The sequence below is a fragment of the Colius striatus genome, chromosome 19 (assembly GCF_028858725.1).
Source record: "Colius striatus isolate bColStr4 chromosome 19, bColStr4.1.hap1, whole genome shotgun sequence".
Classification (NCBI taxonomy): Eukaryota; Metazoa; Chordata; class Aves; order Coliiformes; family Coliidae; genus Colius; species Colius striatus.
In genome coordinates, this window is record NC_084777.1 from 10373910 (window position 1) to 10397635 (window position 23726).

The 23726-nt window shown below is 54.7% G+C and overlaps 1 protein-coding gene across 4 annotated transcripts in view; it reads right to left on the reverse strand.

Moving 5' to 3' along the window:
* Positions 1 to 23726, reverse strand: part of RGS3 (regulator of G protein signaling 3) — a 77132-nt gene that overhangs the window by 27353 nt on the left and 26053 nt on the right. For 3 of the 4 annotated variants that reach the window (XM_062011354.1, XM_062011348.1, XM_062011349.1), the window contains 2 exons: positions 19874 to 19985; positions 13245 to 13285 (listed from right to left, as the gene is read on the reverse strand). In XM_062011354.1, the coding sequence (XP_061867338.1) occupies positions 13245 to 13285; positions 19874 to 19985 (153 nt within the window). Of the gene's footprint in view, positions 1 to 3709; positions 3790 to 13244; positions 13286 to 19873; positions 19986 to 23726 lie in introns of those variants that run through there. The other variant, XM_062011350.1, reaches the window with a different exon arrangement.

The following is a 23726-nucleotide window of genomic DNA, read 5'->3' on the forward strand; positions in this document are numbered from 1 at the left end:
AGCTAATGTAGAGGGTGGGAAGTGCTCCTGGCTGTATGCAAACATTAATGTGCTCGTGGCATGGGCTGATGGAAACAAGTGGCTTTGGGCTGGGTGGAGCTGGGAGAAAGGCAGGCTCAGGAGAAACCCTCACCAGAGTATGGAGGAGGTTGTTCTGAGGATGAGGCTCCTTCCCTGGCCACACAACGTGCAGTGAGGAAGGGATTAGGAGACATGATGGGAACTCAGCCCATCCTGAGCCCACCTCTCCTTGTGCCCTGGCTCCTTCCCTGGCCATACAACATGCAGTGAGGAAGGGATCAGGAGACATGATGAGAACTCAGCCCATCATGAGCCCACCTCTCCTTGTTCCCTGGCTACAAAACAAGCAGTGAGGAAGGGATTAAGAGACCTGATGGGAACCCAGCCCATCCTAAGCCCATCTCTCCTTGTTCCCTGGCTACACAACATGCAGTGAGGAAGGGATTAAGAGACCTGATGGGAACCCAGCCCATCCTAAGCCCATCTCTCCTTGTTCCCTGGCTCCTTCCCTGGCTACACAACATGCAGTGAGGAAGGGATTAGGAGACCTGATGGGAACCCAGCCCATCCTGAGCCCACCTCTCCTTGTGCCCTGGCTACAAAACATGCAGTGAGGAAGGGATTAGGAGACCTGATGGGAACTCAGCCCATCGTGAGCCCACCTGCCCTCATGCCCTGGCTCCTTCCCTGGCCACACAACATGCAGTGAGGAAGGGATTAGGAGACCTGATGGGAACTCAGCCCATCCTGAGCCCACTTTTCCTTGTGCCCTGGCTCCTTCCCTGGCTACACAACATGCAGTGAGGAAGGGATTAGGAGACCTGATGGGAACTCACTCCATCCTGAGCCCACTTTTCCTTGTGCCCTGGCTCCTTCCCTGCACACATAACATGCAGTGAGAAAGGGATTAGGAGATGTGATGGGAACTCAGTCCATCCTGAGCCCACCTCTCCTTGTGCCCTGGCTCCTTCCCTGCACACACAACATGCAGTGAGGAAGGGATTAGGAGATGTGATGGGAACTCAGTCCATCCTGAGCCCACCTCTCCTTGTGCCCTGGCTACAAAACATGCAGTAAGGAAGGGATTAGGAGACCTGATGGGAACTCAGCTCATCATGAGCCCACCTCCCCTCATGCCCTGGCTACACAACATGCAGTGAGGAAGGGATTAGGAGACCTGATGGGAACTCAGCCCATCATGAGCCCACCTCCCCTCATGCCCTGGCTCCTTCCCTGGCCACACAACATTAAATGAGGAAGGGATTAGGAGATGTGATGGGAACTCAGCCCATCTTGAGCCCACCTCCCCTCATGCCCTGGCTACACAACATGCAGTGAGGAAGGGATTAAGAGACCTGATGGGAACTCAGCCCATCCTGAGCCCACCTCTCCTTGTGCCCTGGCTCCTTCCCTGGCCATACAACATGCAGTGAGGAAGGGATTAGGAGACATGATGGGAACTCAGCCCATCCTGAGCCCACTTTTCCTTGTGCCCTGGCTCCTTCCCTGGCCACACATAACATGCAGTGAGGAAGGGATTAGGAGATGTGACGGGAGCTCAGCCCATCCTGAGCCCACCTCTCCTTGTGCCCTGGCTACACAACATGCAGTGAGGAAGGGATTAAGAGACATGATGGGAAATCAGCCCATCTTGAGCCCACCTCCCTTTGTGCCCTGGCTCCTTCCCTGGCCACACAACATTAAATGAGGAAGGGATTAGGAGACCTGATGGGAACCCAGCCCATCCTAAGCCCACCTCTCCTTGTTCCCTGGCTCCTTCCCTGGCCACACAACATGCAGTGAGGAAGGGATTAGGAGATGTGATGGGAACTCAGTCCATCCTGAGCCCACCTCTCCTTGTGCCCTGGCTACAAAACATGCAGTAAGGAAGGGATTAGGAGACCTGATGGGAACTCAGCTCATCATGAGCCCATCTCCCCTTGTGCCCTGGCTACACAACATGCAGTGAGGAAGGGATTAGGAGACCTGATGGGAACTCAGCCCATCATGAGCCCACCTCCCCTCATGCCCTGGCTCCTTCCCTTGCCACACAACATTAAATGAGGAAGGGATTAGGAGATGTGATGGGAACTCAGCCCATCTTGAGCCCACCTCCCCTCATGCCCTGGCTACAAAACATGCAGTGAGGAAGGGATTAGGAGACCTGATGGGAACCCAGCCCATCCTGAGCCCACCTCTCCTTGTGCCCTGGCTCCTTCCCTGGCCACACAACATTAAATGAGGAAGGGATTAGGAGATGTGATGGGAACCCAGCCCATCCTGAGCCCACCTCCCCTCATGCCCTGGCTACACAACATGCAGTGAGGAAGGGATTAGGAGACCTGATGGGAACTCAGCCCATCCTGAGCCCACCTCCCCTCATGCCCTGGCCCCTTCCCTGCACACACCAGTTTTGCTGTGGACCTGTTCCTCTTGGACTGCCTTTGTTCCTCTTGGACTGCTTTCCTTTAAGCCAAACACCATGCATTTAAGAAACCCCCTGACCCAAGTTCCCTCAGCCCTTGTGCTGAAGATGAACTGCCCACTGGGACTTTGCAGGTTTCAGGGTTGGATCACCAAGTGTGGCCAGAGAGGAAAGGAAAACAAGCAGCAATGAAGAAAGCAGGACTTTAGGACAGAGCTGCCACAAAAGCCCATGAACAAGACCTTTCCTTTCCCCCTAGCATTTCCTTCCAGAAGGGCAGGTCTCTGGTAGCCTGGGGCTTTTTTTCCCAGCAAGGTCAGAGAGGACTAAGGAACTTCCAGCTTTGTGAGGCCAGAGACACAACACAAGCAAATAGGGGGAAATGCTTTTTAGTCACACCATTGAAAGCACTGTTTTCATTGGATGCTAATTCATTCATCCCAAATCCCTCCTGAAGCAGTACAGAAACCAACCTCCCACAGCAGCTCAGAAGCAGAGATCTCTGGCTCAGTCCTTTGCCTCTCTCCAAGGAGACTTCCAGGAAAGATAAGATTTGATCTTTCTCAGCTCTGGACATCACCACACCTATTCCTCCAGCAGAAACAGGCTCAGACATTGAAAACACATGCTCAGGCTCACTAAGCACTGTCAAAGTGGAGCAGGGGTTTGTGATTCAGACACACAGCTGGGGGCCTGGGGGCTTGCCCCCTGCTCCTGAGTTCAGTGATGCTCTGACCATCTCCTGGAGAGTCACAGGGCTCTTCCCCATCACAGCTGTCTCAGTCTCTCCCAGTCCCATGCCAGGCTGTGACAGCACCACTGTGATATCCACCCACCCCTGGGACCTGATATTAGCAAAGGGTGAAGGGGCTGGAGCACAAGGGGCTGGGGAGGGGCTGAGGGAATGGGGATGAGCCTGGAGGAGGCTGAGGGGAGACAGCAGCACTCTCTGACACTCCCTGACAGGAGGCTGCAGGGAGCTGAGGACTGATCCCTTCTCTCCACTAATGAATGACAGGACAAGAGGAAAGAGGCTGGAGATGCCCCAGGGAGGTTGAGGCTGGAGCTGAGGCAGAACTGTTTCCCTGAGAGGGGTGTCAGCCCTGTGCCAGGCTGCCCAGGGAGCTGGGGCAGTGCCCAGCCCTGGAGGGATCCCAAAGCCGTGGAGCTGAGGTGCTGAGGCCGTGGGTCAGTGCTGGGCTGGGCAGGGTGAGGGCAGGGCTGGCACTGCAGCAGCTTCAGGGGCTTTAACAAGCAAAGTACCTGTCTGATCCTCTGATTCTCACCATTCCTGCTTTCAGGGCAGAGCACAGGTACCAAGCTGCCAGGCTGGAGCTCTGAGCTGGCGTCTCCCCTGCAGTGTGAATGACAGCAAGGACTCTGTAGAGCCTCAAAGTCATCAGCACAGCTACAAGGAGCCCATTGCCCCCACAACTTGCACACTCCTGTCCCTCCCAGCTTCTGCACTTGCCCTTGGCATGAGGCTTCAGGCAACCCAAGGACACTGGTGTGCCCTGGGACTGGCGGCTGCACAGCTCCCTGCCCCTGCTCCACAGCCCCTCCTCACTCAATTACACTCCCCATCTCTTTGATTGAATTTGGCAGCAAGCAAGGCTCAGCCCACACTGGCTGCTGAGAGCAAAGTGCCCCTTTCTCTCTCCCTCCTGCTCAGCCTCAGGGAGCTGCACAGCCTCCCCAGCCCTGGCTGCCTGGCAATACTAAAGCCAGGAAAGGCTCCAAAAGGCACACTCACAGCCAAAAGTGCATTGATCCAGCCTGTGCTACCATCCCTGTGCCACAGCAGAGAGATCCCAGCCCTTTGCTCCTTCTCAGTGATGTTTAAGCTCTCCTGCACACGTTTCCCAAGGGAAGAGCTCTGCTTCTCCCTCTTCCATCCACTTGCTCCCTGCAATAACATTCAGCTGTGCTGGGGAAAGAAGCAGCTGAACCCTCAGGGGCTTGCACACACCCCAGCTGCAGCACCAGGGCCTGCTGAGCCCTTTGGGATCCAGCCAGAGGTGTGAGGGGCTGATCCTCACCCAGGATAATGCTCTAGAGCTGCCACGTGTCCCTGCAGCCAGTGCCTGCCCCTGGGAGGCTGGGGCAGGGAGCAGGGGGGATGATGCTCCGTGCTGCCTGGCTCAGGGCTCCCTCTGGGAACCAGCCTCCCAGCTATTGTTTTCATTCAGGGAGGCTGCTGCTTTGCCTGCCAATATTTACAAAGAGAAAGCAGGGTTTAATCTCCCAGTGCTGGGAAAGGAGGATGCAGATGGCGTGAAGGGGGCGTTTGTGAGCAGATAAAGCCACTGACTGAAGCGGCTGCCAGTTGCTCTGGGGCTGCCTTCACCTCAGTGCCTGGCAAAACATGTTGTTGCAGCTGGTGTGTGCTGCCTGGCACATGAGCACCAGCCCCAAGGCCAGAGCAGAGCAGGAGGGAAAGCCAGGGCATGGGTAAGAGGAGGAGGCAGCTTGGCCAAGGCAAGTCCCCTTGGCCATGGCACAGCCTGGAGGGAGCTGCAGGAAAAGGTTCCTTCTGCTGTGGGGGTAAAAGTGACCCCTGCAGATGCTCCCCCAGGCTGAGGCTCAGTGCCTCTGTGCCCAGGAGCATGGGGAGATGACAGACAAGGGGGCTGGCCAGGCAGAGCTCCTGGTTACCCCAGCAGCCACCAACCAAAGAGAGACTGACCCCTCTGTAAGCTGTACATCAGGCAAGGACCTGCCAGAAAGCAGAACCCCATCTCAGGAGGAGCCCCCACACACCAAGAGCCCATATGCTGCAGGCACTCTGTGCAGGACCCAGCACAACAGCATCTGGTACACAAGTGTGGCTCTACCTGCCACTGCAAAGCTCAGAGCTAACCCCACCAATGAGCCAGACTCAGCCTGACACCTCCAGAGCCTTGAACTCAGCCACCAGCCTGGCCCAGGGGCTGCTCCCATCTCCCAGCTGCCTCCTCAGGCTGTGCTTCCAGAGCTGCTCCCAGGGAGTGGTGGTCAGATCCTTGGAGATGAAGGGGATGATGTACTTCTGCTCCTTTCTCCAGGCTTCTCCCCTCTGCAGGGTTTAGGCAAAGTGGTTGAGGGCCAGGGCTGGCAGCTCAGCTCAGCTCTGCCCAGCCTGACCTCCAAGGCTCTGGTCCAGAGCCAAACTCAGCAGAGCTCCCCGTGGGGAAGTACCAAGGAAGCAGCCTCCAGACTACAATAGCTTTGAAATCACAGAGCAAAACCTTTCACTGGCAAAGCAGCAAAGCCCTGGGAATATCCTGTGCACAAAACACAGGCAGCTGCTGGCTGCTCATTTCATGACCCACAGAGCTGGGGCTGATGAGAAAGATCAGCTTGCTGCTGTGCTAAGCTGTGCTGGGGGACCACAGCTTCTCCTGTGCTTTTGGGGCTGATGGTGCCCAAAATACAACCACTGGCAGTGAGAATAAGGGCTCTGGTGACAGCTGGGATGACCAAAAGCTGCCAGGACCTCATGGGTGCTTGGGCAGATGATGTGCAGGGAAGTGTGGCTCACTGCTGTGGCATTTGTTTTCAGGCCAGTGAGGCTCTACAGATGAAGGTGAAGGGTGATGTGCCCATCTTTCCTCATGACACCAAGGGGCTGGCTCTTAGGAAAAGGGTTTTTGTTGTCCTACAGCCACCCATCAATCAGGAGAAGCTCTGAGGTAGCAAAGGGAAGCTGCTGCTTCGTGCTGCAGAGCCAGCAGTGGCCCCAGGCCTGTTGGACCCCATTGTGCTTAGATGCTGCTGCTAAGGAGGGAGGAGAATACTGTGCTCAGTGTCCCTCACTCACTGCCAGAGGGACACTGAGGGGCTGGAGCATGGCCAGAGCTGGGCAGAGGAGCTGGGGAAGGAAAGAAACAGAGCACAAGTCCCTGTTTCTTTGCAAAGCAGCTGTGGTTCAACCCCTCCTGCAGTGAGCTGTTGAGGGCTTGCAGAGCCTGCCCTTTGGGCAGAGCTGCCCTGGGGTAAGAGCCAGGCACAGCTCTTGGCTCTGTGTCTCATTCACAGCCTCCAGCTTTCCTGAGCTTGTGTCTCTAAACTGGCCTTTTTGCCACTGCATTTGGGGGGGGGGATTTTCTTGTATTTAAGCACCAAAAGTAGAGATGAGCACTGGAAGAGGAGGGACTGAGACAGCTTGCAGGCTGCTCAGACCTCACCAAGCAGCAGAGTAACCTCAACTGGGGGGAAACCACAAGAGCAGAGCCCAAGCCAGGGCACCTGATGCTGGGCTGGCAGAAAGGACAAGGGGAACAACTTCCTTTGCCTTGGGCCCCTGCCAAAACCATCTCAGTTGGAAACAAATTCAACCCCCAAAAATGCAAATCCTCTGGCTGTCACTTTGGGGTCAGAGAGCAGAGGAATGGGAAAGCTGACTGAATGCCAAACTCTCATCCTTCCTGCTGTCACCTTCCTGCTGAGGAGCCCCTGGCTGCTGGTCACCCTGTCCCTCACTGACCTGGGTGTACAATCTTCCCCCATCACATGAGAACACCTCAGCACCTTTCACCCACCTCACCACTAACCCCCCACTTGCCCCATCACTGAACAACCCTCCCTATCAGCTCCTACTTCCCCAGACTTCACGTGCACACTGTTATCAGGCAGCAGCTGCTGGTTTCTGCCATCTCACTGATGACTGTCTGCAATTAAGCAAGAGCCAGGCTTCCCAGCCCTCCCTGGCACAGCATTGCTCTCAGAAGATGATGCAGAGGTTTCAAACCAGAGGGGTTTTAACTATTTACTAAGCACCACAGCAATCTCCTGTCTTTCCAGCTTCCCAGGCCAAGTGGTGTGTCTTATCAAGCCAAATGCCTGCAAGGACACCTCCTCTGCTTGTGCTCCATCTGTACTCTTTCTCTCTCTTTGGTTAATAATTACTTTTCAAGGTCCATTCCAACCCCCCCATTCTGTGATTCTTCACTAAACAAACTCACTGTAGCTGTTCCCTTGGTTGTGTAGGTTTGGTGTTACCCCTTAGTCAGCCCTTGCCCTTATCACCAAACCATCAACCCTTAGATCTGCCAGGCCACCACCCCAAAAAGCTCCTTGAGAACTCTGGATGATACATCCAAAACAGCTGCCTTCAAAATTACCCCAGTGTGTAACACCTGCCCTATCCCAGCATCTCCCTGAGCCTTAAAGCCCTCTGTGCCATCAGTGAATTGCCTTTCCAGCATTCACATTTGCTGTATGGAGACAGGAACCTCAGTTTTCCCTGCTTTTGGGCAATGCCACCATCCCCAAGCAATGCTCACATCCAGCAGGGGCAGAGAAGGCTTTGGGAAATCACCCCTCCTATGAGGCAACCTGGGCCACCTCCAGCAGAGACTGAGTTAAGCACAAACCACAGGATTGCTCCTCACCACAGCTGTGGTCCAGTTTAAAGAGCATTTGGTTCAAAGAGCATCCTTGCCAGCAGCTGGGACACAGCTGCAAGATGCAAAGAGGAAGGGAAGCCCACAGGGGACTCTGTGGGTGCAGAGCCAGGGGAAAGGGGAGAGCCAGTGTAATTTCTCCCACCCTTGTCCAGAGGATCTCCTGTGCACTCAGGACATGCATCTCCAAGGCTAAACAAGGCCAAGTCTGTAGGTGTGCTCATCACAGTGAGCCCAGGAGTTGCTCCTGGAAACATTTTCTCCTGGAGCAGCTTCCCCAGGAGCAGCTCCAGTGTCTGCAGCTGGAACCTGCCAGAGGAAAGAGAAAACCAAACCAATCCTGCCAGTGCTTTTCAAATGCAAACCTTACTGAGCTATTTGACCAGTTCAGTCTGAGTATGTTGGGTTGGAACCAAGAACTCCCAACAATGCAACACAACATTGATCTGCAGCTTCCTATCAGTCAGATGCTTCCAGAGCAGGGAAGGGTGTGAATGCAGCCCTGGACCACACTCACCTCTGCACTGCTTCCCTCTGAGGCTCCTCATCCCTACCATGAAGTAGGTGTTTCCTTAAGATGGGTTGTACACATGCCATCCCAGGAGAGGTGTGTGCCCTGCAGGGATGGCACGTGGGCAGGGGGGATGAGGCCAACTCAACACTCCAAGTGCTGTGGGGTGCAGAAATGTGGGTTCACACTGAACCAGGCCAAAGCTTTTGCAGGTCAAGGTCTGTTCAACTGGCTTCAAACTCATTGGGAGCTCAAACAGTGAAGTGAAACACATGCTGGAGCAGCTTCCCATGCACTGGTACTGGTTTTCCATGTACTAATTAGCAAATAAAGCAATCAGACAAACTTCCAGGTATACTCAGTACTCAGACCAAAAGGTACCACCTTCACCTCCAAACTCCTGCCTTGCTCACACACAGGGACTATTGCAGCCACCATAAGGAATAAAACCACCAAAAATGGGCAGCTCAGTGCAGAACCTTCCCCTCTTTCTACATTCTCTCCAACACCAACCTACATTGAGTCCTTCCCTTCCAGGAAGCCTCGTGTCCCACCAGGACTGGAGCCACCTGCACTTGGGACCTCCAAGCACTGTGCTTCACACACTGCAGAGCCTGTGAAACAACCAGCCCTTCTGCTGTTCCCTGCCCTGGGCTGGAGATTGCTGATTGCTCTCTGCAATAACCAGAATGCACAAGGCTTAAACTCTGTGGAGTGGTTTATGTGCATGTGATTAGAAAGGCTGAGTAGCAGCAGGGGCTTTGGGACACTCCAGTTCCCCTGAAGGCTGCAATTTCCTTTCTTGTTTAAAACTAAGCCATTGATGCATATACTTTTGGTTTAGGTCATGTCAGAGGGCTGTGTCAGTGCTGGGCCCCTCACTCACTGCCACAGGGACACTGAGGGGCTGCAGCTCCAGGGCTGTGTCAGTGCTGGGCCCCTCACTCACTGCCACAGGGACACTGAGGGGCTGCAGCGTGGCCAGAGCCGGGCACAGAGCTGGGGAAGGGGCTGGAGCACAAGGGGCTGGGCAGGGGCTGAGGGAATGGGGGTGTTGAGCCTGGAGAAGAGGAGGCTGAGGGGGGACAACAGCACTCTCTGACACTCCCTGACAGGAGGCTGCAGGGAGCTGAGGACTGATCCCTTCTCTCCACTAATGAATGACAGGACAAGAGAAAACGGGCTGAAGATGCCCCAGGGGAGGTTGAGGTTGGAGCTGAGGCAGAACTGTTTCCCTGAGAGGGGTGTCAGCCCTGTGCCAGGCTGCCCAGGGAGCTGGGGCAGTGCCCAGCCCTGGAGGGATCCCAAAGCCGTGGGGCTGAGGTGCTGAGGCCGTGGGTCAGTGCTGGGCTGGGCAGGGTGAGGGCAGGGCTGGCACTGCAGCAGCTTCAGGGGCTTTGCCAACCCAAATGATTCTGTGATTCTACCAATGCAGAAATGCAACCTTATGGCTGAGAACATCACACAAAGTCTCCAGATGAGAAGGAACAAGAGACAGCAGCTCAAGGCCTCGGCAAGGAGCTGTTCCCACAGCAAATGCAAAGCCATCCCAAGCCCTCTGGGCTCCCTTTCAACTCAGAGCAGCCCTAAATACATTACTGCTCACTGCAGGTGACTTGCAGGTAAGAAAGAGCAGCACAAGAGCTTCCACCAACCTCCCAAGCCCATCCTGGCAGTGCAAGGGATGCCTTCCCCAGATCACAGAGAGAGAGGAGAGCTCAGAGAGTGACAAGCACCAAACCCACCAGAGGCATCACCTCCACCCCAGAGAGGAGCAGAGCTGAGCCCACAAAAGGCTCCTGGCAGGCAAAGCACTGCTGGCAAGGCCAGGGATGAAGCACTTGCTGCAAAGAGCAGGACAAGAGCAGGTCAGGAGAGGGAGGGACTCTCAGGGTGACATGGGACTAAAACCAAGGCCACACAAGCATCCTTGCCTTGGGCATCCTTACACTGAGCTTTCTCACTATGATGGAGCACAACCCCCCTCCTCCCTCACCAGCCTTGGAGTCCACATGGACATTTCCATCCAACTCCTTCCACCACCTCCCAGAAAAGAAGGGACCAACCCTCCTCTTCCAGCTTCTTCCTCTTACAAAGTGATTGCAGAGACACCCAACTGGCTCAGCCCCAGAGCTGGCTCTGACTCAGAGCTAGGCAAAGGCTCAAGCAGCTTCTTCCAGGAGCCATCACAGCCCCTGTCTTGTTACCAGAAGCAGCTCCACACAAGCCCCTGAGAGATGGGCAGCAGGACAGCCACATGTGCCAGTGGGAACCAGCCACAGGGCACGGCTGCAGCAGGAGCCTGGGGTGCCCAGTGACTGCCAGCACCAGCACCCTGCCAGGGATGCCCTCCCCAGCCTCCCACCACAGCTCCCAGCAGTTGAGCTGGGAGCTGAGTGTTGCACCAAAGCAAAAGGAGGTCACACAGCCATCAGGTAACAGTGAGAGCCACGCTGGGCTGGTCCAGAGACACCCCCCCACCCAGCCCCATGTGCTGCTGCAACACCAGAGTATCACTTGCCCAGCCCAAATCCCAGCAGGTCATGCCTTGGATCCATCCCACCACCCAAAGGAACCTTAACACCACAAACTGGTGCTTCCCACAGCTCAGGGAGGCACCCAAGCCTCCACCACAGGTCTGTGTGTGCAGCCAGCCTGCAGGAATGCCTTTGAGGGAGGCTACAAACCTCCCCCCCACCCCCACAACCCTGTAACTAAAGCTTTGGCTCCTGGAAAGTGAATGCAAGTTAAAAGAAAGATAACCTGAAGGTGACTCCCTCCTTTGCTTCCTTGCAGGAAGATGTTTAAATCCTCTCAGGCTGGCTCCCATGGCAGCATCCCATCATTTAAGAGCCTGTGTCTGCTCAGCTGGGCTCTGCCTCTGCCAGGACAGTTCATTGAGCCACACAAGCCTCACACTGCAAAAGCCAGAGGTTTCTGTTCTCAGGCTTCAAGCAGCAGCCCATGTCCTTGCAGCCTGCTCACCAGTTCCACGTGGTTCTCAGGGCTGTGACTTGCAGGTCACCATTTCCCAGAAGAGCAGCGGCAGGGAAGTTGAGAGGGCACCAGCCTGCCCCAGCCTGCAGCTGACTCACAGGCACAGTTTCCTCGTGCCTCAGTTTCCCCTTTTTGAACCAAAATCCCCCATTGCTGGAGAGTCTGATGAGACTTATGGCTGGAAATGCACTGTCCCTTTAACCTTGGAGCCAGCTGTCTCTCAGCACATACTCACAGCTGCCTCTTCCCTCCCCTGCAGCACTCAAACCACACAGATGGAGCATCACCCCCTCCCTCTCTGCAGGCAGGATCCCACATCAGCCTGACTCCCCAGCCCAGTTCCAGACCACCAGCCTCAAAGCAACCCTGTGTGGGGGCTGGGAGGGAAGGGGTGAGTGTTGTCTTTAAGCCAGGGGTTGTTCCAGTGTCACTTGAGAGCTATGGGCTAGTGCAGGGTGTGAGCAGCCATCCCTGGGGTATGGGCATGTGGCCATCCTGACACTTACTGCAGCTCAAGAAGATGCTGCTCCACTTGCAGCCTGCCCTAAAACACTCAGGGCAGCCAGGGGGAACAAGGAGCTTGCAGGATCCCATAATGATGGCCTGTCCAGCCCTGCTGAGCTCTGTGAGGGACAGCACATGTAGTAAAGCAAATGTTCCACATTCTGGGTACAGCTGCTACACTCCAGCTGCACTGGACATCACCAACCTCAGGCAACAGAGCTGGGGGAGCCACTCCAGCACATCAGAAGGAAGCTGAGCACTTCATAGCATCTTGACAAAGACAAGTCTTCCCCTCCCAAGGTCTCATTTAAATGCAGCCAGTTCTTTCAGTCACTTCTACTTCAAGGGCCCCAAAGCTTCTCCATTAAATACCAGGCTTCCAATGCAGGAGCAAATGCAGCAGTGGCTGACTGAGGAACAGCCCAGGCAGCCTGTCTGAGCCCCAGCTCAGGATGTGCTAATGCTGGGCAGGCACTGAGCAACCCCCAAAGGAAGCAGCTCCTGCCCCAGCAAGAATGAGGAGAGCAGACCAGGAAGGAACAAGAGGGAAAAGTGAGAGAGACATCACCACCCAGCAAGTCATGCTTTGGCCCAAATCCCAACCCCTCAAGGTGAACAACTTTCATTCTGAACATTTTCCCCCCAGCTTTCACAATAGCTCATTATTCCATGCTGCTGCTGAGCAGTGGTTGCCTTTCTCCTCTGTGCCCTGGGGATCTCTCCCAGCTCCACATTTCCACCCCTGGAAATACAGAGCCTTGAATAGGAAGACAGTAAAGTCACTTGAAAGGGGAGGGAGGAGGAAATAAAGGCAGAGCATTAATTCCAGTTCCTTGGAACCAATTCTGCAGCTTCCTCAGCTGCTTCACAACACAAACAGAACTGAGCTGAGTCCCCATGGCTGAGGGGCTGCAAATCTGCCTGGAGCATGGAGCCACTTCCCAGCCACAGCTGTTTAAAGCTCTGATTATATGTCTTTCACACTGAGCTTCCTTATTTGAAGGGCTCCAAACCTGGTTGCTTTGAGGCCAAGAAAAGTGAGGTGCCTCAAAAATGAAGGTGAAACAGTTGGCAAGGAAACGAGCCCCCAGGTGAAAGGATCCCAAGATGAAATGGGAGTGAGATGCTGAGGAACATCCCCCTCCTGGGCAGAGGAGGAGGGGGAAAGCAGCCCTGGCTCAGTGCTGCTCAGCCTCCCCAGCCACAGATTCCATTTAGCAGCTTCTTACTAATTCACTCTGGCTGCAGTCATTAGGTTTCCTTTCCAGACCTCTGGCAAATGAGTTCCAAAGGAAGCTGCAATGAGCCCATGCAGTGGCCCTGCCCCAGCACACAGGCCCAGAGCTCTCAGTACATGTGCTACTCCCTCTAGAAAGTGAATCTGGAAAACAGCAGCACTCACCTCTGCCAGGTAAAGGATGCAAAACTTCCGATCCTCTGACCCTAGGAAGGAGAACAAACTGGGTTAAAAATCAAGCTCCAGCTGCATTTGTGCAAGTGGTGAGAGCAGCAGAGGCATTGCCTTAGAGGCAGCATTCAGTGCCTGGTGGTGTTGTCATCCCACAGTACCAGGCTGTGACCCAAGTGCTCTGTGCTGCATCTGCAGGGCTGCAGGGATTGGCCTCAGGGCTTGGCCTTTTGCAAAAGGCTTTCACAGAGTCACAGGATCATTTCAGTTGGCAAAGCCCTGAAGCTGCTGCAGTGCCAGCCCTGCCCTCACCCTGCCCAGCCCAGCACTGACCCACGGCCTCAGCACCTCAGCTCCACGGCTTTGGGATCCCTCCAGGGCTGGGCACTGCCCCAGCTCCCTGGGCAGCCTGGCACAGGGCTGACACCCCTCTCAGGGAAACAGTTCTGCCTCAGCTCCAACCTCAACCTCCCCTGGGGCAACTCCAGCCCCTTTCCTCTTGTCCTGTCATTTGTTACTGTGGAGCAGAGACCGACCCCCCCAGCTCACAACTCCCTGTGAGGGAGTGTCAGAGAGTGCTGCTGGCTGCCCTCAGTCTCCTCTTCTCCAGGCTCAACACCCCCATTCCCTCAGCCCCTGCCTAGCCCCTTGTGCTCCAGCCCCTTCCCCAGCTCTGTGCCCGGCTCTGGCCACGCTGCAGCCCCTCAGTGTCCCTGTGGCAGTGAGTGAGGGGCCCAGCACTGACACAGCCCTGGAGCTGCAGCCTCCCCAGGGCCCAGCACAGGGGACAATCCCTGCCCTGCTCCTGCTGCCACCCCACTGCTGAGCCCAGCCAGGCTGCCACTGCCCTTCTTGCCCCCCTGGGCACGCTGCTGGCTCCTGTTCAGCTGCCATGAAACAACACTCCCAGGTCCTTTCCATCTGACAGCCACACATCCCCAGGGCTGTAGCACTCTGTTGTTTCATTCAGAGCCCATGCACAGGCTCCTCTGCCCAACTTGCCATGGCACATGCTGCCTGGTTTCTTCCCAGGGGGGCTGCAAGGCCCTGCAGTGCCCATGGGCCATCCTGAGCACCGGGGTCAGGGCTCTCCCATCTTACCTCTGTGGATGCTCCCAAGCAGGAGTTGCTCCTCTTCCTACATCCTTGCTCATTCCCACCTCCTTGCCCTGAGCCCTTGGTAAGGCTGGGGGTATCTCTATCTGTCTCAACCTCCCCCAGTGAGTGGGGTCAGTGCCTCTCCAAGAGATGGAGCCCAAGCCCAGGGCAATGGGAAGGGGCTGAGATGGGGCAGGGAGGAGAGCTCATCCTGCTCCATGAGGCTGAGCACAAACTCCCCAAGCTCCCACCAGCTCTGGCCTCTCAGAGGCTTGGCCAAGGGACTTGCACCTGCACAGCTTCAGGTGGAAGTTGCTGCTGGAGGCAATGCAATGACCAACACTGCAGCCTGTGTCTTGCCAAGTCATGGAGCAGCCCAGTTAGCTCCCATCCTGCTGCCAGCTGTCCCAGGGCACACATTTCACTCCAGCTGCTCTATCAAGCTGGTGCCTGCAGGCCAAGCATTCCCATCCCCAACAAAAAGACATCCCTGAAGATATGCCCTGGGCTTTGATCCTTGCTGGTGAGACACAAGTGTCCCCAGCCCCAAGGGAAGCCAGCTCCTGGCATCCAGCAGCCTTGCAGGAGGACATGGAAGTGCCATAGGACAGGGTCACCTCAGCTCTGAAGCAGGACATGCACCTCCTGGAGCCAGCTCCCTCCTTGGCACCAGCATGCCCCATGCCAGCTTTGCCCTTGGCAGTGTGCAGCACTGCTGGGCTGCAGCTTTCATAAGCCCTTTAATGACACTATCTGTGCTGTGAGATCAGATCCCCAGTCTGGGCACAGCAGCAGATGCTGTTCAAACCAATGTCAGCACGAGCTCTGCTTCATTTCCACAGCTTGAGCTGCACTAAATGATGGGAACAGGCTCCTTGCAGAAGTGGAAACACCCTTTTCCCCACGGAAAAGCAACTCTTCTGCCACAGCCCAAATGTCAAGATAAGTGCTGGGACTATTAAGGGATTCAGATGCCTGCATGGGCAACAGAAAAGCAGCTGCCCTGTGGGGGATGGCAGGCCTGCCCCTGCTGCCAGCTGCACTGTAATGCACACTGCAGGGTAAGGGCTGGAGCATCACTATGGGGACAGCAGGACCCTGGAGCCCAGCACCACCAGGAGCACTGCAATGGATCTCAAATGAGGAGCCCTTGTGTGTTTTCACAAGCTTCAGCCTGCTCCATCCCGGGGGACACAGGTCAGGGAGGCAGCCTGGCCCCAGGGTTGCAGCCAAAGGGCTCCAGGAGCTGCCCCTCCAAATCTTCACTTCCAGAAGCAGAGTCATGCTGAAAACACACACTGAGCAGGCCTGGCTGGGAGCTTGTGCCTCACCTCTGCACCACAGGACAACCATTCACCACTCTGCACAACAGTGGCCTCACCTCTGCACCACAGGACAGCCATTCACCACTCTCCACAACAGTGCTCCAGCTCTCCTGGTACCCTCTTCCACAGATCCCAGCATGACCATCAGGGAGCATTTCCCTTGCACAGCCAAAGCCTCTGATGGGAGCCCCTCAGCCAGAGCTCTTCCCTGCCAAGGGAGGGTTTGGAGGCAGGATCCAAGCCTGCTGCTGGCACACCATGGGTGCACCATCCCCTTCTGCTGCTTCTGATTCCCAGATGGTCAGCAGTGCAAAAAACATCCCCTCTTCTCAACTGTCTGCTCCTCCCAAAGCTCTCCAGGCTGGCTCTCCTGGCAGCTCTGAGGACACCTCACCCTCTGAGGACACATCACTCTCTGAGGACACCTCACCCTCTGAGGACATGCACCCTCAGCAAAGGAAGGTGACAGCACAGAGCAACAGCCCTGGGGATGCCTCCACTTCTCTGCTTTATTCCTTCTGCAATAACAGGTGATCTCAACAAAGCCCAGAACCATCAGAATTTCATTTCCTTCCAAATTTCTCTCCCTTGAGCTATGAATCTTGGCATTACAACCTCCAGCACCAGCAGCTCCTGTTGCCTTGGCCCTCCAAAGCTCATCACCACACACAGCTCAGTGCCCCGTGGGACACACGAAGCAGGGAGCAAGCCCAGGCTGAGGAACTGCTGAAATCCCATTTGCTATCAGCAATTACCTTTACAGAGAAAGCAATTGGGACCTTAAGAGTAGCCCAGCCCAGCTCAGCCCAGCCCAGCCCAGCCCAGCAGCTGGGCTGCAGCCAGTGCCCATCCCCAGCGAGGCTCGTGGCAGGCAGCAGAGCCAGGCAGGGCAGACTCAAGCATGGATTGCAGCACAAACCAAGCCTGCTGGGATTATTTTCCCCCACCTTCTCCAGAGGGTCAGGCTGCTGTGCCCCAGAACCCTGCCACACTGCTCAGCTCAGCTCCTGCACCATGCAGAAAGACAAGGGGAGAGGCACAAGTGCTGCTCAGTGGTTCTGCACACATCACCTTGGCTGTGTCTTTTCTGGACAGCACATGCTCTCAGCCAAATTCAGAGCAGCACTATAAGGAAATAAGCAGGACAAAAAAAGAAGTAATCCCCAAACCCACAACAACAACAACAACAAAACCCTTACTTGGAGATATTTCAGTTTCTTCCTGGTGTGTTGTGATGGCGCCTGGCTTCTCTTTCAGAGCCTCAGGGCTGGGCTGCTGCTGCCAAAGCACAGGCAAGAGGAAGCTGAGAGCTTTGTGGGGACACAAAACTTCTCTCCCCTGCTCCAGCAAAGCCTCATCCTGTGTCCTATGATGATGCCCAGGGCAGGAACTCGGGCTGCTCCCAGTGCAGCAGCAGCTTTCAGCACTGCCCTGGCTCTGCCCATCTCCCTGTGTGACCACCCACTGCTCACAGGATTTGGGTGGTGCATGCCAGGTGTTGGGGCAAAAAGATGGGAAAAAAGAGAAGATGGTGCTGCTTCTCCTCACAGACTCCCTGCATGGCCCAGGGGACCATGGCAATGCCCAGGGCCAGGGCAGGTATCTGCTCCCCAGCCCCCTTGTTAAGCAAGGATGGGGCTACACCCAAAAAGCAGCTCAGAGGGCAGAGTCCTGCAGGGCTCTGGCTGCCTGGGGAGGGAGGAGGGCAGCTGTGCACATCCAAACCTGGCTGCTAAGAGGGAAGAAGCTTGTCACATATCCCTGTGGTGAGGCAGGGTGCAAGCCCTGGGTGCTTCCCAGCATCCTTGGGGCAGCAGGGAGAAGCACAGCGGGGCAAAAGGCCCATAAATCACACCCTTGGCCTCTGACTGTATCTTGGAGCTCTTTGCTATAGGATGCAGTGGGTTGGGATGTCAGGAACAGCACATGACAAGCCCTTGTTTGCAGGATCCCAGCTGGGGATGGGATTTACAGCTGAGGGTCTTTGGCTGCAAAACAGGAGAGTTCCTCTGCACCCCAAAGCCAAGCACAGGCACCCAGGGGCCTCGCTCTGTCTCAGTGAGGAAGCCAGTCCTGTTGCACTGCAAACACTGCTCAGTGTGGTGCTCATCAAGCCATGCTCAGCTTCTAAAGCAGGAAGACAGAGCATTGTAAAGCAGATGCTGGTGCTTTGCTTTGGCACAGTGCAGCCAGGGGCAGCAGCAGGAAGCAGCACAATGGTGTGAGCGGACCGGAGATGTCCCGATTGTTACACTCAGCAATGAGCCTGTTCCTATTCATGTGCCATTCAGTTAGTTAGGAGAGCAACAAAGAAGAATCCCTGCCAAAGGGGATGGACATCTTTCTGCTCCTTTCTGCCTTTGAAGCAGCTCTGCTCAGAGCAGGAGGGGTGAGCTTGCCTGCAGACCCACTGCGCTGGATTCCCTGCCCAGGGGAGGTTGGTGGATGCTGCAGAGACAAATATCCCCTTGGGAGAGGCTTCTTAAGCTGTTCCAGATGTGATTCAACCAAGTTATTATGGCAACAAGGAGTTAAGTGGCAGAAAAGCCCTCAGGAAGTCCATTGGCTCTGCCTGAGGTTAGGAGGCACATTCCTGTGCTGAGCTGCAAACAGACCTTGGTGCAGGGAGTCAGGAGCAGCACTGGGGAAGCTGATTTCTCCAAGGAGGTGAGCAAGAGCAGAGCTATAAAAGCTGAGGCTTTGAGAGCAGCCCTGGGTGACACACACTCAGGAGATGACCAACAAGCACTTCCACAGGGAACAATTGCTTTTGTCTGTTTCTCAGAAATAAACAACCCTGAGAACAAACTCGACAAACCCCAGAGAAGCTTCAATGGCTTGTGCCTGGAGCCCTGTGTTTCTGCCCCCACCAAACAGGACAGGAATCCATCTGGGAGCAGAAATGCTGCTGGAAATAGGAGACAGCAATTGAGAGGCTGCCTGTGGTGTCCAGCACAGCAGTGCAGATCCCCAGCAAGGTGGGACACGTAGAGAGATGCAGCTCAACCCCAGAGCTCACACAGCTCAGCTGGGGGAAGTCATGGGAATGGCAACATTCATCCAGAAAATGATCCCTTTGGAGAAGCAGCCCAGGTCTGGATTGATCCCTTTTTGGTCAAGGCTATGGGACTGCACAAAGACAACAGCTCTTACAGTCACAGAGTCATTCAGCCTGCAAGAGCCCCCACTGATTGTCTCTAGTCCAAATCCCTGCCCAGAGCACCCAGATCAGGGTGCTCAGTGCCATGCCCAGCTGAGTCCTGAACACCTCCAAGGATGGAGATTGCACAGCCTCTCTGGGCAACTCCATATTTGATCAACCTCACCATAGAAAAGCTTTTCCTTAGATCTAATTCCAGTTTCCCACGTGGGGCCTGGGGAGGAGCTGGGCCACCACTCCACTGGACACAAAACAAGCCCATAGGCAAAAAGCAGCTGCACCAAAGAAGGAACAAGGTGGGACTGGGCTCAGGGCCAAGAAGTGGCCACACCATAGTAAATAGGATGTGGTAGAGCAATTCATCTGACCCTCTTTTGACCCTGAGTAGCTAAAAGCCATCTTTTATACAGCCTTGGCATTTCAACTGGAAGTAACTGATTTCAAGTCATCCTCCTGCCCTGGAAGCCCTCCCTGAGCCCTCAGCTGGCTGTGAAAGCACAGCCAAGGTGAAGAGAGGAAGGGCATGGTCCCCAGCCTCCCCCCCAGGCCAGGGTTTGCTCTGCCCTTGCCAAGGGGGTGTGTGTGGGGGAGGGATGCCAAGGCAGGAGGAAACTGTGGGAGGCTGAACTGAGAAGTAGCAAAGTAAAGGTCAGCAGGGTTTAACCAGACACTGGTGGAGACAAGCCCTGAACTCTCTCAAGGCACTGTGAGGGAAACCTCAAGACTTCACTTCCTTTTCTCAGCCTCAGCAGCCCCTGCTGCAGGCAGTGTACCACCAGCAATGGGAACAGCCCAGCACAGCAAGCCCCTGGGGAATGCCAGCCCAAAACCCCTGAGACATGCATCCCAAAAGCCCTGGAAAGTGGTGCTACCTCTGAGCCTTCCCAGGTTTCATAACACAGGGCTGGGAAGGGAGATGCTGGCCCAGCACCCTAAGGAAGGATGATCTGGCAGCCCCAGTTGGTTGGTACTGTTCCATACTGGAAGCAATGGGCCAGAAAATGCCTCAAATGCTTCCAACTGCTGCTGGAGACACTCACCCTCCTGGAGCTTGACACTGTGCAGGTAGAGAGGGTTCCTCAGCACGTTGCAGCGCCCAGGCTCGTCCTCCTTGGTGAAGAGCAGCAGGTCAGAGTAGACAAAGAGGGTCACCTGGAAGCACAAGAGCAGCATAGAAGCAGCTGTAAGGAATTCATCTCTTGGCAGTGCTGCAAAGGTGCTGTGCCCTGGGGAGGTGCAGCAGCCATGGCAGGCAGCCCCTGCTGCACCCCTGACAGTGCCCCAGGAGGCTCTGGAGCAGGGTCCCAGCGCTTGGCAGCCGCCTCCCCAGGCCTGTGCAGTCCCCTGAGGAGAGGGATAAACCTGCCCCAGAGTTGAACACCACCCAAACACACCCTCTCTGCTCTCTCCAGTCACTTGCCATTTACATAAGTTATAAATCAGAGGAGCAGGAGGAGGGAGTAAGTTGCTGACTAATCCCAGCGCCCCAGGGAAGCTCCAGCCTAAAAGCAAAGGTGATCCCCTGGAAGACACACACAGAGGGGCTGCTCACTGCTCTGGCTTTGCACTGAGAAAGCAACAGTTTGGCTTTTGCAAGAGCAGAACCCATGAGAGCAGCTGCAGGGAACAAACTTGACACCTTTAAACCATGCTGATGGGTAGAAAGCAAACGCTGAGCTGAGCCTCTGCCCAGCTCTGTGCTTGAGCAGCAGCTCAGCTGCCCTGGAAGCTGGGAGCTGCTCCAAAGCAGTGCTTAAATGCTCACAACTCAAAAGGTTGATGTTGTTCAGCTTCTGGCTCTTGCCAGAGGTCTCTAGTTCAACCCATACAGATGAATATGATCTTTAGAGCAAGAATGAGCTTCTCCACTGTACTGGAGATCCCTGACCCAGGAGCTTACTGGGGGGTGAGTAGCTCAGTGCAATCACAGGAGCTGAGGTTTGAGGCTTGTCCTGCTGTCCAGCAGAAGTTGGGAGCATGCAGAGAAATGCAGAAGACATCAGGAAGCAGCTGCAATATGCCAGTGGGCACAGTGGATGCTGCACCTTCTGCATACTGCTCTCAGCACAGGATGCAGCACGTTGGCACGTGGCAGCTTGAGATGCTCCCAAAAGCCTCCCACAGAACAGGGAAAGCTGCTTTCCAGCACTGAGCAACAGCAACAAAGGCCTTTCAGCAAACCTTTCACCAAAGCAGCCAAGCAGCCAGCAGCCCAGGGGCTGGCAGGGTGGGACTGGCACTGCTGCCACCACCACGTCACCCTTGAGAGGTGACTTTGCTCTGAATAGAGACTGAGTCACTGTCTGTGGGGACAAGCATCCAGCACAGTTTGTCTCTGTGCCCAGGTGCTGCCAGGAATGTGTCAGGAGGAGGACAGGCTGGGCAAGAGTTTATCACACAGTGGTGAGTGTCACATCAGGGCAGTCCCACATCATTTGGCTTTGAAACCAAAACCCCAAGCCCTCAGAAGATTTCTCCCTGCTGTGTCCATTTCTGTGGGGTTCTTAATAAGCACAAAGCTTCTGGTGTAGCTTTAACTGACAGTGAAACCAGGGAGTGTCTGTTTTTCTCTGTATTGTTTGGAAAATCCCTTCCTCTGCTCTCAACACACTGTTGGCCTAATGCCCACATTCACCCTCTTCATTACATCTGACCTGCTTATTAACACAAGGGATAGTGAAGTACAAAGTGCACTCTAAGCTTTCTCCCATGCCCATCTTGCTCCAAAAGGTGATTTTTCTGGGACATGTTTGGTGCCATCCCAGGTGCCACAGCCTCAGAGAAGAGATGTTGAGGGGTTTTGAGAAGAGCAGCTCAGCAAAGGAGACAGAAGTGAGATCAGCAAGTGGTCATGCTGGAAATGGAGGAGACAAAAGGAAGACTTTAATCCACAGGGAAGTTTAAAGGGTAGGAAAAGAGATGAGAAACATCAGCAGGGGGGGGAAATCACTTCAGGCAGATTTAAATAGGGAATAATGGCAACAGGAATACAAGGAAAGTGTTTCCAGGTAACACTGTGCTTTTATGGGAAGATGGGACTGATTGAATTCAGGATGGAGAGAGGATAAAAGCACAGCCAGTGTGGGTTATGCAAGAGCATCTCTGTTAGATGCTGCCTCCAGGAAGACACTTGATTTTAGAGCAGTCCCACACTAAAAGGGTTTGTGGAGGTCCCTCTGCTCCTCCAAGCTGCTGGGGGAAGAAAAGGAGGGTGTCCCTTGTACCCACACAGCCAGAGCCTGCCAAGAGCAACCAGCACCCTGAGGCCCAAGGCTCCAGCAGACCCTGCTCATGGAGGTGGGAGTGGGACTGGCTCTGGGAGGCAACACTGAGAGAGCTGCAAAGGAAACCCAAACCATGGGTGACCCCAAGGCAGCAGCCAGCAGGTACAAGAGGCTGGAGTGAGTAAGCTGGAGCTGTGCCTGGGGTTGCCATCACACTGCTGACAAGCTGTAACAAGTCTCTAACAGCCCTTTGCAAACAGATCTGGTCTCTGGCATGGACAAGGAAAATCACAGAGCTCATAAAAGCAAAAGAGCAAACAAAAAGGAAACACTGCACCTGAATTCATCCAGGCAACACACACAAGCCAGCACAGCAGCTCCTCAGAGAGACAGAGTATCTTTCCATGTTTGCCAAAAGTTTCCTATCCCAAAATCATAAACAGAACAAGTGGCATGATGCGGGGACTCCTCTGAAGACAGAGCCAGGCACACCTGTGTTAGTCCTACAGTGACCAGAGCAAACCCTGCCCACCTTCCCAGAGCTTCCTCAGACATCAGTTGCTCTCCAGCAACAGGTTCATAGCTGTGCCCAGAAAAACAGAGGGAGCAGAGGGAAGCAGAGGCAGAGCTTTCATGTCAGAGCTTTCAAATGGCAAAGAGGAAGGTGGTGATGATCCCTTGTATCAATGGCCACAGAATGCTGCCTGCAGCAGGCTACAGAAATGCTCTAATCCCTGGTGGGGAGCTCTTTAGCCAGGTATTCACCTCTAGAACTGAGCCACACATTGCTATTTACCAGTACTGGATTCTGCTCCAGAAGATTTGGGTGCAACCCCAAAGAGAAACTCCAGTGATACCAGTCTGAGGGTTGTTTCTGCAGAGTTCATGTGTCCCCCTTCAATCAGTTGAGCTAAATGGATGAATCTTTCTTAACCTCCCTCAGTTTTGTTCCATCCTGATTTATCCTTGTAGCTCCCTTGTGAGACCATCCAAACTGTCAGCATCCCCTAACAAAGCAGACATCACTGTTGGACTCAGACCAAAAATGACACAGCTCTTCACACACAGGGTGATATCACCCAGTCACTTCCATTCTTCTGATCATATGCCTCAAAGTCACAGCTTCCTTGGCTCCAGCCTTGCCCTGACAGTTACTTGTTCAGCTTGCACAGAGCCCAGAGCAACATGATTAAAGTAATCCAGTTACCACAGCACTCAGACATTAACATCTCAGCTGAGCTCTGGTCTATAAAGGAGCAGCAGTCTGGGCTTTGCAGGTGGGGTAGGTGCACATACACAGCCATGGCAGCTTGGAGATGGGCAGGAACTTCCCAGCTCAGGGGAAATCTACCACTCTTGAGTGATACACTAAAGCCCCTGAGTCAATTCTTTCCATGCCACAGCCCTGACTCTCCAAGCATGACATGCTCCTTAGCTCCTGGATTCTGCATGTATCCATCTCCAAGACTAAGCAGTCTTCTAGCCCACAAAGCATTTACCCTCTTATACCACCTCACACATTGTTTTCTGCCAAGATTACTGGCAAGGAATTTATACACTCAGGCAGGAGCTTCTATGCTCAGATAAGACTTTGAGATACCCCACTTGCCAAAAGGAGATCCATGGTGAAGGCTTTAGCTGTCAACCTTCATCTCACCTTGCCTTACCT